General features: G+C 33.8%; 1 protein-coding gene across 1 annotated transcript; it reads right to left on the bottom strand.

Annotated features, from left to right (window-relative positions):
- Positions 1 to 12,362: 12,362 nt before the first annotated feature.
- On the bottom strand, positions 12,363 to 14,886 carry LOC106755779 (protein LIGHT-DEPENDENT SHORT HYPOCOTYLS 10). The gene is made up of 2 exons (XM_014637993.2): positions 14,005 to 14,886; positions 12,363 to 12,875 (listed from the first exon to the last, which is right to left on the bottom strand). Exon 1 carries the CDS (start codon positions 14,647 to 14,649, stop codon positions 14,041 to 14,043), a length of 609 nt encoding a protein of 202 aa, XP_014493479.1. The 5' UTR covers positions 14,650 to 14,886; the 3' UTR covers positions 12,363 to 12,875; positions 14,005 to 14,040.
- Between the last annotated feature and the right edge of the window lie 1,742 nt (positions 14,887 to 16,628).

Raw genomic sequence — 16,628 nt, 5'->3', positions numbered from 1 at the left:
AGGCCCTTTTCGCCGAGGGATCGGGTTAAGGGGAGGCTAAGAAAGTCGCATAACAATTGAATCAATCAACTAATAATCAAGGGTAGTATGTAAGAGAGAGTGGAATAGATGAAATTGTTAGTACCCAACAACATCCATTCATCCATTGTTTTCGTTTGTCAATTGAATCAACTTTATTTTTGCATGTTAATATTTTTGTTCTTAAATCCAATTTATTAATTTTATTTTTCAAGTCTTATTTTTTTAATTCATGCGAACGAGGAAGTCATTCGAGTCTCTTGGGAAAACGATACTTGGTCTTACCATTTATATTACTTGTACGATTTGGTACACTTGCCAATTTGTGAACAAAGGGCGCCCAACGCCCTTCAGCTCGCTGTTTTCCCTGATTTATCACGCCTGGGCGCCCCTGGATTCACTGTTGGAGCTTAATTTATGGCGCCTGGGCGCCTTAGAAAAGGGCGCTGGGCGCGACTTTTTGCTGAGTTGGCACCCTAGACCTATAAAAGGCACACAGTTTTCGAGGGTTGCAACTTCTTGGCAGCTGAAGCTCTGAAGCATCATTTTGGACCTCTTGGAGCAAGTTTTGGGCTGTGGGAACTCACCCTTCTTCTTCCTTGGGTCTCCTTCTACCCCATTTTCTTCCATTGTAAGCTCGAGCTCTCCATGAGAGTGGAGAGCTAAGTTCTTTTATGTTGGGGAATGATGTAAACTATATAAACCATTTGTTAATGCACTTGTTCTAAATGAAAATATGCTTCTCTCATTCCTTATTAGTGTTTATTTATATGCTTAAAGCTTGTTATGACTTGATCAACCATGGCATGATGTTAGAGTTTGCTTAGTATTGGGAAATATTTTGTGAACCTTGAAATGAACATAAACACCTAAAGGAAATAGTGTCTAGGACCTTTGGTTGTCTTAAACTTCTTTTCTTAATGCGGGTGAACTTGTTGGGTTGCCAAGGGATTGGGATTTTACAAGTGAACCTAGGCTTTCTCACCAAGGGATTGGGTTTAAGTAACTTAGCTAGTTGAGAAGAACAAGTTAATGAAGAAGAGTGGTTGAGTGCATTTGCATAGGATTGTATTAGTTGAAATCCATTCTCCAACATATTCATTCCACATATTAATCAATCATCTCATTTTCACGTGTTTTGTCCCCAAGTAGTTCAAACCTTTACTTATGCATTACTTTTACTTTCATTGCATAATTTCACACTAAAATGGAATCATTCTTTAGCTTAAATTAGTTAGTAACTATACGATAGTAAAGTAGTGACCGAGTCCCTTGGGAAACAATATCCGGTCTTACCAGTTTACTACTTGAGCGATTTGGTACACTTGCCAAAGTCTCAACACCAGCGTCGTTCCTGATGGTGAGGACACGTTGTGGAACGAGGGGGTCTTTCCATCGCGCGGGAAGGAAGACGGAGGGCAGAACCACTCCGATGGGTGTTGACCGCGTCACTAGGGCTCTAGACGGCGGCTTGTGGCGGTCGGCACGGTGGCGGCTGGTTCGGTGGCAGGCGTAGGTGTGCGCCTGAGAGTAAGTTGCTGCCTCCTTGGTTTTGCTTCTGCGAATGAGAGGCATCTCTCAAGTTTGGATGGAGTTGCAAAAACCCTAATTGGGTTCTGATTAAAAAAACTTTGGACCTAAGCCCAAACGATTCTAGTAGTGCAACCCCATTCGTACCCCCTTTTCAGTTTGGCTGAAGCCCATTTTTGTTCTGCAAGTAAAGAAGGAGTTGGGCCACCTCAGCAACTATCACATGACACCCCTAAATCTCACCGTGACACCCTTTTCATTTGGGGCTGAAACCCACTTCATTCTACAAATAAAAAACAAGGAAGTTTGAGCCTGAGCATGCTATTTTGGGCTGCACCTCCACTTTCAGCTTTGCACTCCTGGCAGATTATAAAGTTGAAAGAAGGGCTTTGGGCTCAAACCGGAGAGGCCTCAATTTTACTCAACACCCCTGGTTTTGTCTTCTGCACTCCCCTATTCTTATTGGGCCTATTGGACTGTAATTTTTTTTTATTATTGTCTTTGTTTTTATTTCTTTAGCTTTAGAATTTGTTTTATTATTGTTTGTTAATAAAAATAAAAATATAAGAATCTTAAAAATTAAAATCAACAAAAAATTATTTTAAAAGGTTTAAGCACATGTGCCATCATTCTGTTGGCCTTGTGCTAAAAACCTTTTTCCTTCTTTTATAAAAAGGTTTAAATACCTTTTTAGTCCTCAAGTTGGGGTCTGAATTTTCATTTTGTCCCTGGTTTAAAAAATGATACCCTTTTGTCCTCACTTTTTAATTTTGAGTGCAATCGATCCCTTCCGTTAAATAATTAGAAACGGCGTTAAATGTGGATCACGTGGCAAATGAATTATCAACATGGAAAAAAAGATTTTTTTTAACAATGACAGATATGAAAATATTTTTTAATATGGAAATTTCTTTTAGCAAATTAAGAGATATGAAAATATTTTTTTAATATGGAAAAGAAAAGGGAAAGGGATTTGCCCTAAATATTAATCTCGAAGGATCCTAATCCTCTTCCATGGAGATCTGAAGTCAAGCAGCAAAGGCACCCTCACCTACGGTTCTGTCTCACGTTTCAGGGATTCAGGCCCAGAAACTCTATTGCTCGAAAAGTGCAGAAAAGCTAATTTCAACCATGGTAGGTTTCTTTCTTTCATAGGTGGTGGCATAGCGGCAGTGACCTTTTGGTGTGGTGTAGTGGTAGAGGCACAATCCAAGGGGTTTCATGTTCATGCAATAGCAGCGGCCTGTAGCAGCGACAGCGACCGGCAGCGACGACGGTGATGGCGAGATCCTTCAGAGCTTGCAACAGTGGTTGGCGCGATAAGTTCTTCTCCCTTCGCGTTCAATGTATGGTGGAGGTTAAGCTCGCGATGGTGCTTTTGGGTGTCACGTTCGCCGCCGGCGAAGGACGGCGGTTCTAGTTTCGCATTCTGTTTGCTCGCCGCTATGGGTTTTCTTCTTTGTTAGGTATTTACCTTTCTCGTTGTGGAATAAAGGCTCTGCTCTTTGTTCTGGTGTATTGGCTGGTTCAGGTATGGTTCGTGACAAAAAGGTGTAGCACACCTGGTTCTGTTGTTCTTGCAAGTGGTGGAGGCTTCTTTCTACAACATCTGTGAATCAAATTCCTTGTCCCGGTTCAAAATGTAATCTTTAGAAGCACATTTTTCTTTTAGAAAAAAGTAATTTCATTTAGTTGGAGAGCACATTAATTGATTTAGTGGTGCAACCTCCACCCCACTTGGAGTTTTATCACTTTGTAATTTTAGAGAAATGAACACAAGGTTACGGCTGTAATGGTGCTTCCACACTATCAACCTTCAACAATTTGCAGAAGCCCCAATTCCCTTCCCAAAAACCTAACTTAATGTCTTCAAAACACGAAACTGATTATTTTATTTGACCTAATTAAAAAAAAAAAGTAATATATGTAATTTTTCCTAATAAAAAACACTGCCACCTCGGTGCCACGACCATATTCTTTTGCCACATAACATACACAGTCACTTAACATTTAATGTCGTTAACATTTACTTAACGGAAGGGACCGATTGCACTCAAAATTAAAAACATGGGGACAAAAAGGCTTCATTTTTAAAACCAAGAACAAAATGAAAATTCAGACCCAAACTTGGGAACTAAAAAGGTATTTAAACCTTATAAAAATAACCAAAATTATTTTAAAAGGTTAATAGCATACGTGCGACCATTCTATCGGCCTTGTGCTAAAAACCTTTTTCCTTCTTTAATAAAAATAAAAAAATATTTTGAAAAGGTTTAAGCACACGTGCGACCATTCGCGTAGGCCTTGTGCTAAAAATCTTTTCCTTTTCATTTACAAAAATTAAAAATCAATAAAAAAATATTTTGAGAAGGTTTAAGCACACATGCGACTGTTCGCGTAGGCCTTGCACTAAAAATCTTTTCCTTTTCTTTTACAAAAATAAAAAATCAATAAAAAATATTTTAAAGGTTTCAGCACACGTGCGACCGTTCGCATAGGCCTTGTGCTAAAAACCTTTTTCTTTGCTTATATAAAAATTCCAAAATACCAAATGTCCTTTTTCAAACAACACAAATGATCTATTCTCTAGAACTACGTCATCCTTGATTCTCCATCAAGAATGGAGATACGTAGGAGCAAGGCTAGTCTTTGTCAGGTTCACATTCCAAAAATCCAAAAAAAATCCAAATCTTTTGCAAACCAATTTTCTCAATGACTTCTCAAACAAAATTTTCAAACAGTTTAGCTAGAACTACGTAACCCTGATTTCTCATATTGAGAATACGTAGGAGCAAGGCCAGTCCTTGTTGGGCACAAAAAACACAAAAAAATATTTTGTTTTCTTTAGAGTTTTATTTTTAGGGGAAATTAAACATTTTGCAAACCACATCAAATTCGCGTATTTAATTAAAGGTATTGCCTTAGGGTAGGCGTTGTGGGGTTCTAACACCTTCCCCACACGTAACCGACTTCTGAAACCAGAATTTGGTTTTGTAGACCTTGCTTTATCTTCTTATGGTTTTTCCGTAGTTTTCCAGAATAAACTATGGTGGCGACTCCAAAACTCTTTTTCAAAATTCGTTTCCTTTTTTGGATCGTCGTCCCGTCGCGATTCCGGTTGCGACACTAGGCAAGTTCGATTCTAAAGCCGATGAGGCTATCTTTATTAGTTATTCACTTACTAGTAAAGCATACAATGTGTATAACAAAAGAACTATGTGTGTTAAGGAATCCGTACATGTAGCATTTGATGAATATATTGATACTTCTACTAATCAAATGCATTCCAGAAAGTCTATTGATGCAGGTGATTTTACAAGAGAGGAAAAGGAAAACGAAGAGATTCAGGAAGAGGAAACTTTTGAGAATACAACTCATCCTCGTAGAATAAAATCGATTAAGGAGTGGAAAACACCAAGAAATGTATCAACTAGCAACATCATTGAAGACATCACGAGAGGAGTTTCCACTAGACATTAGCTTAATCAATTCTGTATGAATGTTGTATATGTTTCTAAGATTGAACCCAAGAATATAGAAGGTGCACTTGCTGATGAAAATTGGATGATGACTATGCAAGAAGAGCTAAATTAGTTTAAAAGCAACAACGTGTGGGAACTGGTTCCAAGAGCAGGAACTTAGCTGGTTATAGGCACAAAGTGGGTATTTAGAAACAAAATGGATGATTCAGGAGAAATCATCAAAAGTAAGGCCAGATTGGTTGCAAAGGGTTACAGTCAAGAAGAGGGAATTAATTATGACGAGACTTATGCACCAGTGACCAGATTGGAAGCAATAAGAATAATGTTAGCCATTTCTTCTATGATGAGATTTAAATTGTACCAAAGGGACGTAAAGAGTGCATTTCTAAATGGGTACATTAAGGAAGAAGTATTCGTTGAACAACCACCAGGTTTTCAAGATTATGAGTATCCAGGTCATGTCTTCAAACTGAAAAAGGCTCAGTATGGACTGAAACAGGCGCCAAGATCTTGGTATAAACATCTAAGTGAATTCTTGACCAAGAAAGGATTTACAAGGGGTAAAGTTGATACAACTATTTTCATCTAAAACTCTAGAAATGATAGATTGTTTGTACAAATTTATGTTGATGATATTATATTTGGTTCAATTAATCCTCTATTATGCAAAGAATTTTCTAAGACAATGTACGATGAGTTTGAGATGTCCATGATGGGAGAACTCACTTATTTTTTGGGACTTCAAGTAAAGCAAGATGACAGTGGCATTTTTATTCATCAATCCAAATATTGCACAAACTTGTTGAAAAAATACAAGATGTTGGACTGCAAGGAAGCTGCCACACCAATGGCAACGAATTGTTATCTTGACCTTGATGAAAAAGGTAATCCTATAGATCAGAAACTTTATAGTGGTATGATCAGATCTTTGTAATACTTAACTGCTAGTAGGCCAAATATCAGGCATAGTGTTTGTCTCTGTGCTAGATTTCAATCACAACCAAAGGAATCACATTTTACTACTGTGAAAAGAAACCAAAAGTCTTGGACTGTGGTATCCTAGTGGATCAAACATTTTTCTAGAAGTGTTAGAATTAATGAGCTCTGTTTCTTAACACCAAGAAGGGAGGTGAATTCGTATTTTATAATAATAAGCATTTTTCAAATCCTTTTCGCAAATGGTATGGTTCTTGAAACCTTTCTTGTGTCGTAAGCAATATGCAGGCAATGTAATAGTATACGCGTAAAAGAAATGACAATTATAATCGATTAAGTACAAAGATAGGGAAAAGAAAATTAAACTAAATTTTTATATTGGTTCAGCCTCAATGCCTACATCCAGTCACCCTCCCAATCAACCTTAGATTGGAGAGCAATCCACTATAATGATCAGAGCATCACAGCTAAGGCTTTATAGAGCAACTCTCAAATGTAAACACCTCACAAACTCTCAATCAAAATATAGTACAACAAAACCTCCCAATACAGAACTACCCTGTTCTTGTTGCAGCAAACCCTTTGAGATATCCCCTCTCAAAATACTTTGGTAAGTGAAGAATTATACAAAATGTGTATACTCGGTCTATATTGAAATGTCTTAATCCAGAGCAAGTTTATTACTTTATTAGAGTGTTTCATTAAGGCATCTACAGGTATCACTTGGGAGCAAGTACCATGGTGGCGAGCGTGTTATGAGTTGGCTACTTTTGGACAACAATTGAGGCAAATTGTGTTGTGTATGTAAAGAAGTGTGTACCTTGTCAAAAACATGATAATTTGCTTCACAACAAGTAAAAGGAGTTGCACAATATCTTCTCCCCATGGCCTTTTGTGAAGGGGGAATGGACATCATAGGCCCATTTTCTCTAGGTAAGGTTACATGTTAGGTTGCTCAAGTGCATAGGAGTAGATACTTGCATGTGGGGTTGATGAAAAATGACAAATCTCTTGTAGTCTATGGGATCATAATGATACCTTTAGTTTGATTATAAAAGATTCTTGTTATTTGGTTTGAGCTTCCTATGTTAAAAACAAGACTTGATGGATATTTTCAAATAAGGAAGAGTAGTTAAAATTTTATTGTAAATTATTTTGATTGTAAATACGACTTGGCAATAGTGTTTTAAGTGTGAAAATAATTATATTTTTGGGGAATATTCAAAGTGTTTTTAGTTTTTTATAATAGTATATGTGATTATGATTTTTAAGATATTTGTGATAGAGATTACATGTTTAGAATATAGTTAATGTTTTACACAAATATTATTTAGTCATGTATTGTATGAATGAGATATTTGAATTGATAAAAGTGATGGGTATGATAAATTTGTATAATTTATGTGTGAAACTCTAAATTAATGGTAATATGACAATATGTTTGCAACGAGATGAAATTGGATACTATATCTTTGTTTTTGCAGGTAAGGCTCTAATAATGTTTGAACTAACAAACATGCATTATTAGGATGTTTTGAATCATATTCATTTAAGTTGAATTGAGTTAGATTGGATATGTTATATGTGTTGGCAAGTGGATCAAATTGGTTGGTCTTATTTAGAAAGAAGTACTCAACTATATATATTGTTAAAAGTTCCATGTCGACTAGAAATAAGATTAATTTAGAGTATATAAGTAAGTGCAAACATTACCTTACAAGCCAGTTTTGTGGGATTAAGTTAGGTTTAAAATCTATTTATTAACATAGTATTAGGGTCATTATTAAAGCCTATCCTAGCGAGAGGTGTGTTGGAAGTCCCACATCGTCAATAAATACAATAGAGTGTTGGGCAATTAAAAAGTCATTGGATGAGCAGACAAATTACTAAGCAAGGAAATATGATAGTTGAGGAAATTTAGACATGTGCTAAAGTCATTAAGCAAGCATAATTGATGGCTAAGTAAAGGCAATGTTTTCTAGGCTTTAAATAACATGAATGTTTCTAACAACCAAAATTATTTATATTTCACTAAATTTGTTATATTTTATCAACATATTCTTGAATATTGTTACAACATGATAAATGGTGAATTGAAATGTATTAGTATTAAAATTTACTTGGAATTTATATTGATAAGAATATATGATAATTATCTTGTGATATGATGATAGTGTGATGTTTGTAGACATAATCAATTTTAGGGAGGGAATATTATGTTGAGAAGTTTAGTTATATATTAAATATGAGATCTTGAAAGAAATATCTTAGTTCTACTAATAGCAAACTCGCAAAGAAGAAAGCATCAAGTAGTGAGAAACGAAAAAAAGTTGTTATGACCTAGTGCGCGATGTAAAAAAGAAGTAATCTAGTATCTGATAAGGATTCATCCTATCACACGAGTGGATGTGCTCTTACTATGTGGATTTATTGTATAACAACTTTAAAATGTAATATGACAATTACAAATATATGAATCTAATTCAATATGTATGTATTTTGAATGTAGAGTTCAGTGTTTAAGTTGTTGATGTTAATGAATAATCACACGAGAGATAGTTAATGGGCTAAGAGATAGAAACTTTATTATAATATATCTTGAGTGAATGAATTGAATATGTATCTATAAGAGTGTATGAATGAGAAAGGAAAAAATTTCACTAATTGTGAAAAATATATGTTTATTATTTTGATGAATGTGTGTGAGATTTTAAAACATTATCTTCCTCTTTGTTATGTGTTTGTATTGTGATTTATGGGTAATAATTGTGTTCTTACACAAGAATTAAATATTTTAGCAAATGAGAAGGCAAGAATAAGTTGGTGCACGAGAAGTATATATTTAGTTATATGTTTTTATTTTTAGTTATGTGTGCAAATTGAGAAAACTAAATTGCTTAAAATGTATGTCATTAATGCAGAATTGGCCTTTAACGTCACCCCTTAGATGTCGGACCACAAAATATCATAGGTAAATTATTAATCGGTGGCATTTTCGAAAATAAGTGGCCATATAGACATCGGTTAGGAAGTCTATAATTTTATAGATGTCGCCCCCCCCCCCCTAATCGTCGTCTACGGGCTTAACAGGTAGGTGAAAAGTCATTTTTTTTCTGTCATATAGACGTTTGTTCCCGCCATTCCGATGTCTATATACGATTATAGACATCGGCTCCCCTTGTAACCGACGTCTATGCTTTAAATGGCCTGACAGGGTAGGTGAAAAGTTGTTTTGGACGTCGGCTCCCCCTAGATTCGACGTCTATATACACCACGAATAATAATTTTTAATTCGAATGGAAGTTATATTAGTGAGGTCACCGACGTCTAGTCGAGAATAGACATCGAGCACTAGGGTCACCGACGTCTTGATTCCTGTTAAACTAGAAACCGCGAACCCACGGCTACGCGCACTTCATAGTCTTCCTCCTCGCCTTTTCTCTCCGCGGCATTGCATTTATAGGTGCATTTTATCTCTTTTGAACCGTTTAAACTTACTTTTACTCCGATTAAATTAGTCTTTGATGGATTAATTATCTTCCATTTGAACCGATTAAAATGAGTTTTTGTTGTGTTTTGGTGCAGTTTTGCTCGTGTCTTTAGGTAGCGTAGTAGCACCTTCTCCCTTTGCTAGCTTCCTCGTAAGAGAAGCTGCGTCTTTTGGATCTCTTATGGCATTTCAACCCAAAATCGAACGTGGGTCATTGCCTAGTTCTCATGTCACCGTATTCTTTTTCATTGGCGATTGGAATGGAACTAGGCAAAGACCCAGGTTCGGTTTTGGGTTAAAATGCCATAAGAGATCCCAAAGACGCAAGCTTTTCTTATGAGGAAACTAGCAAAGGAAGAAGGTGTTACTAGGCTACTCAAAGACACGAGAAGTACTGCACCAAAACACAACGAAAGCTCAGTAGACGTCGGTTAATACCATGTCCGATATCTATAGTGCCCTTAGACGTCAGTTGTTGCCATGTCAAACGTCTATAAAGACGTGGGACATGACTTTAATTGACGTTGTTATAGATGTCGGACCTATAGAGTTTGACGTCCCATTAACGTCACCCATACAGACGTCGGATTGGGATCTGACGTTAAAAGCCCAAAATAACATATGTCCAAAGTTTTTTCTACACTAGTGTGTAAATGTTAAGTGTGAATGTTAAACCGTAACAAACACAAATTTTGATTAAGTGACTTATTTCAAGTAACTATTTAGTTGTTTATGTGATTAGCACACTAATATTTGACTACTTGAAGTGACCATTATCTCTATTTAAATGAGTTCATTTAATTTGATTGAACTGTATGTTTTCTTTCGTCTCAAGCAAATCTTCAACCTCACTTAAGCATAAGCTCAATTTGTGAAAAATAATTTGTTTTCTGAGAGTTGCGGGCACCATCAAAAGATATATATATATATATATATATATATATATATATATATATATATATATATATATATATATATATATATATATAAACGAAACATATTATAATTTTCTAAATTAATTGAAGCTATCCTTAAAAATTTTAATTACTAAATTTGCATCCTTTCAAAATTAGAATGCATTTAATCATCAACCTAGGACAACTTTAACAATCAAAAACTAGTTATCTGAAATCATTCGGTTCCATTGATAAACCTACACAAACATGCCTAAGTATTTCCTGTATGTCTAAATCAAAATACTTCTCATGAAAAAGGTTTTAATTTTTGAGATTTTAGTTTAGTGATTGCAATAGTATATAGTATTATTATGTTTATAGAGCGACAAGTAAATTTTTAACAATTACAGCACCACAATCTCCCATTTGTTAGTGTAACAAATGGGCTGTTTAATTTACTAACAAATTTCACATGCAAAATCTAATTACTATAAACAAATTGTTATTCAATGCATTTTCCCAAATGTATACATAAAAAGGAAAAAGAAAATCTAACTTTACCACAAAATTAGAAACCAAATATCTCTCATAAGCAATATAGTCTCAAGAAATCAAGTCATTTATTTATAAAATTGTCTATAATTGATTTTGGCTTTTGTTGCTTAAGAAATCACATAAAGGCAAATTAAGGATTATAATTAATAGATAACAAACCAAACTTATCACAAACAATATACAATGCAACCTCTCATAATTGTCATTTCAATAATAATTCAACCTGTCAATCATTTTTATATAAGAATTTTTATATAAGAACTAATAATTCAATCAAACACCAGCCTAATAAATCATCATTTAGTTTATAAATCATATAAAATATTTTCTTTATTCCAATCCAAAATTATGGAACCACCGAAAAAAAAAAAACTTAAACTGTGGAGATATTTTTATGTCAAGGTTTTCAATATATATTAGTTTTCAATATATAGATTAAGTCAATGTTTTTTTGCCGATTACACTTGAAAACACCTTGTAACTGACCCAGAGATTTCAAGCAGTAGGATTAAGATAGGGAAAAATATAAATGTTTATCCCATAATTTCTTCATGAAAAGTTGAGAGATTCGGAAATGCAATAAGTAATGCTATAGTAAAGTTAAGTATAGAGAGAGATAAGAAGGAAACAGACTAAAATCAGAAGAAGGAAGGGAAATAGATATGTATAATTACTCATAAGATTTAATAATGTCAAAAAAAAAAGAAAAAAGCTTTAGATTAATAAAGACAAATAAACATGAATAGCAATACTATGATAATTATAAAAGAATTGAAATTAAGTGGAGACATGTGTCCCCATATTGCTTAATATAAGTTCATCCTTAAGAGCTCAGAATGATCCTCAGTGGACATATTTTGTCGTAAAAGTCAAAGGATTCATCCTAACTGCTCTTAAAAGCATGTAATTGATTGATTGTTTCCTTCTTTGGCAAAAATTTTCATGAATTTGTCTGAAGAGATGAGGTGAAACTAGAGTCACATGTTTTAGACAGAAGTGACAGCTTCTTATCAAACACAAAAGAAAAATAAAGTAACCAATATAGCTCCACTCTTCAAATGACGAGGTTTAGTATCAAATCCTTGTCCCTTTCTCAGTAATCCAAACATGAGTCTAAACCGTTGATTTAATCATCAAAATTAGAAATCAGATGGTTTAAATTATAAACTGAAGAGACAGCAGAGGGATCCTATGAATTTTGTGTTTACTGACTTGGATTATGCACTCATGTGGGTCATCATCTTTCTTATGTGTGCCCATATATTGCACTGATTGTGGAAAACTTTCAGTCCAACATCACATTTTTCTTCTTTAACCCAATTCAGTAACTTCCTACTTCTAACTCATATATATATATATATATATATATATATATATATATATATATAGAAACATATTATGTATCATGCATGTGTATGCTGAAATTATGTATTATGCATGTGCTATGCTACTGGCAAGGTGTAATGTATGTATAGTTGTACGTAGACTTATAAGTGTGAGGTATAAAAACTGTTTTTATGTCTGATACTTATTGGCTAGTTTTTCACGTCTAATTCTTACATATAAATTTATTGACATGATAAGTTATTTTTGTGTCACTGATACAATGCTATGAGCATTCTATATAATGCAGACAAAGCATAATAATCATACACCAGAATATCAGAAGAAACTAAGCAGAAATATTTCAATGAAAATTGAACATACCATGCATCATACACACTGCTTGGAAGAAAATTCGAAGTTATTTTCACCCCACTATGCTTGATATGTTACTGAAGCATATATAAGGGTGAATACAGTAGGACTTACCCAATACTAACTCTTCATGAACTTCATTCAAATAACAAAACACACAGACCCAAGGACATTGATAGAGTCAATTTGCAGCACTGCAGCTAAGGTTCTGTAACACATATACAAGGCCTATAGTAACAGACTCAGGACTTTCAAATCATTTTGGGAGACCTGAAACAATCCAAGAAGAACATGAAAAATCAGATGCATTTTGAAATTATAATTCCAACAATTCAGTATGTTTTTAACATATTACAATTAGTCCTAATTAAGCTAGGATTTATATAAAAAAAATTGAAGATATTGTATGGTCATGATGATGCCTTTGCATGCACAGTGTTTGGTAGTGGGGAAGAGAACAGTGTAATTCATGTACGGAGGTCAGATATACATATTGCAGCACCAAACAAAAAAGGACTTCTATATACATGTTTAATACTAATTAATAAAAAAAAAATTATTAGCATAAGACAAAGTTTTATAAAAACTAGAGACCCAGGTTTCTGGTACACTAATGTATAATATATAATAAAGCACAATACCAGCAGTTGAAGACAAGAAACTCTCCGACATATACATCAAGCTCAGATTTTGAATTGAATCCTCTTTTGTTTTTCAAAAAAATAAATAAATAAATAGATGTTACTTAACTCTTATATGTTGTATTATCAAAGGGGTTATCCCATTTGTGGAAGATAGTGGAATCCAAAAGAAGTAAGATTGTGTGGAAAAGCAAACATGTACATTTATATAATAAGCACCATAGAAATGTCATGAAATTTTCAAAAACCACAATCTTGCATGTGAGAAAGGACAAATAGAGAATGGATGTGAGAGTACTCCATAGGCCCTATGAAATGCTCATTAAATGAAATAAAAATGAAGGTAAAGTGAACAAGCACTGTTATTATGTCATTTATCAAAATTATATATATCATGTTTAGGGTTTAGAAAAGCCCATGAATCACTAGGGTTTGCTATATGAATGAAGTATAAAATGCATTATATATATATATATAGGTGAGATAAAAATTGACCCTATAACACATTCAAAGGACCCTTTATGTGTTTGGTGCGATTTCCTTTAATAGTAAACTTGGTTTAGAAAATTCAACCAGCTGTGGACACTCACCTAAACAAGTTATTGTCCAAATTAATGATCTTGTTAATTGTTAAATTATATGCTCTTCTTATGCACATAATATAATGTCAATGATTCAAACAGCAGCAAGTCTTATCCGTGTGAAGCTCTGAAAATAGCAGCAAATCTATAACAGTGAGTGAGGAAAAACTAATTTACCATTCTTATTATTAAGCAGAAGAAGAGACAAAAATTTTACTGCTGCAAAGGTAAGTTTGAGGTGTCCCCGTTGGGCTTGATGAGATTCCTCTTCTTCTTTTTCTTCTTATAAGGGATCCCTCTTGCCTTAGCTTGAGAGTCTCGAATCTCACGGAGATAAACTCTTATGGCACCACTGGCAAATGGATTAGTCTCAGGCAAGCCTCCATTTTCTTCATATGCAGCTCTTAGCCTTCCAATGAGAGCATCAAGGCTCCCCCAAGCTTGTTTTAGAGGGCAAGTGCAAGGACCAGGTGGCTCAACTTGACCAAAGAAGAGACACCCTTGACCATGCACTTTAGTCTTCCCAAATTGATCCAAGTACCTTAGAAAATCCAGCACTTGGTTGGAATTGCACTGTGAAAGTGCCACAGGAGGCCTTTGATTCCTCAAGTACTGCCCAAAAGTGTTCCAATCCCTCCTCTTCTGAGATTCATACCTACTCAGAGGATGTTGTTGTTGTGGTTGCTGTTGTTGTTGCTGATACGGTAGCTGCTCTTGCTGATGTTGCTGATGACGATCAGAAACAACAGCAGAAGTAGCAGAAGAAGAAGAAGAAGAAGATCTTGATGATCCTTCTGCTATGTCTTTTCCTTTGGAGGACATATCTGAGTCAGTGGTGATAGTAATTCATTTAGTATTTGAATTTGTGAAGCATGAAAGAAAGGGAAGGTTTGGTTTTTGGAAGGGAGAAGACAATAGAATAGCAATGGAAGAAAATGACAAATATTTTTTGGAGGATCACATCAAAGGGGGCTAGTGAGGAGACATGGAATGGGACCAATGAAAGTGCTTTAGCCTTCTTTTTCTTCCTTCCCTACATTATCTTGCTTTAATGGTACTATTAGCATTAACCATACTTTATAATTTTGTTTCCTCTTATTTTTATTTTTTTTAATTATTATGCTCCCATCATCAAAGGTGTCATTATTGGGTAACTTAGCGTAATTAGCACTGTGGTTATACCCAATCACCATTAAATAACAGTCTAGTTCCTCTAGCATTAAGGGTTTGTTTGCCACCTAATAGAAAATTTTGGGATTACAAGTTAAACTTAGTGACTTCCGTAACCTATTCTATAACTCATTGTCATTGCACAAAAGTATGGTGTTACATCTCTTTCACATGCTCATCAACCACAAAACTTTTCAATTCTATTTACCCTATACCTCTTACTAATAAAAGGAATTCCACCCAAAAGTTTAATGCAAAATTCTAACGATAAATATATAACACTCTTTTTTTACTGTAATACATGACATGAAAGAACATCTTGCTAATTTTCTTTTTTCTTTTTCATATTTCTTATTAATCTCTTAAAGGTTTACGTGAATTTCAATAGAATAAATTTCTCTTTCTTTGTGGGGGAAAAAATAAAGCAAAGAATAATTTTGAGTGGAGGAAGGATTGTTACTTGTTTGATTGATGAAGTATCTGATCGGAAAATCTTATATTAAAATATTTTATGTATATATGCTTAAGGTCTGTACTACAGCTTTCAACACCTAGTTTATGGCATAATCATAATATCTAGAATTCATATGCATATTGACATAAAAACTCACATGTGACCAACAAATTTTATTGTTGTGGTCATTTCCTTTATATTGAAATATCTTGTACAAACAACTTTACCTTTTAACTTTTAACTTTTCTTTACCAACTGATTAAGATAAGTTTTGTTTTCAATCCTACACTTAATTTTCTTTGGCCCTTCTATAGAAGTTACCTTTTATAGACATACTATATTTTATAATATAATATATATATTACTTTTAAAAACTTCTTCATCTAATACATCCAAAAAACTATTAGATTATGAAAAAAAAACGTAAAAATGGAAATTATTATCATCAGTTACTTCTAAAATAACTCAATCTCTCTTATCTATATATGCAAAAGATGTTTAAAATTAGAAGTGTAAATTATTAATATGATTCAAAAGATTATTATTATTAAGAAAATCATTTTCAAGGTTATTATAATATATATATATATATATATATATATATATATATATATATATATATATATATATTACTTTGTGTTGAGTTTTTTTTAGTTCATACCAATTTTAATTCATACAATTAGAATTAAGTTGGATATATTTAGGTGAATTAAAGACTGGATTTTTGGCTTCGGTTCGAAACTGAGGTAAAAAATTGTGAGTTTCTACCTTGGTTTACCCATACCCAAAGTAGTAAACTAAAAAAAATTGAGTTTTTAGCAACATTTGTACAAAGAATTGTTATCATTGAGTGCTTCATATTTTAAATAAAAAAATTAATTTTAAGGACCTATGACAAGAACCGTTGTCATAGGTCTTTAAAATTAATTTTTTATTTAAAATATCGAATACTCTAAATTGTGGGTTAGGCTATAACTGAGGTCATAGACCCTTTTTTATCTCGACTTTGGTCACAACCATTACCAAAACTCTGCGTATTTTTTTTAATAATGGTTTTATTTTTGTAACGTCCCTTATCACAGAAACATACCTACAAATCAAATCAAAGCATTCACAACACAAAAATACAATCCAGAATATTATTTTTAATGAAATACATAATTATAGTCATAAATCA

The sequence above is a fragment of the Vigna radiata genome, chromosome 2 (assembly GCF_000741045.1).
Source record: "Vigna radiata var. radiata cultivar VC1973A chromosome 2, Vradiata_ver6, whole genome shotgun sequence".
NCBI classification, from domain to species: domain Eukaryota; kingdom Viridiplantae; phylum Streptophyta; class Magnoliopsida; order Fabales; family Fabaceae; genus Vigna; species Vigna radiata.
The sequence above is the reverse complement of the archived record's forward strand: the minus strand, read 5'-3'. Positions and strand labels throughout refer to the sequence as shown.

Excerpts from the sequence above, each read along its gene's own strand:
- LOC106755779 (XM_014637993.2), bottom strand. The coding sequence starts at position 14,649 with ATGTCCTCCAAAGGAAAAGACATAGCAGAAGGATCATCAAGATCTTCT.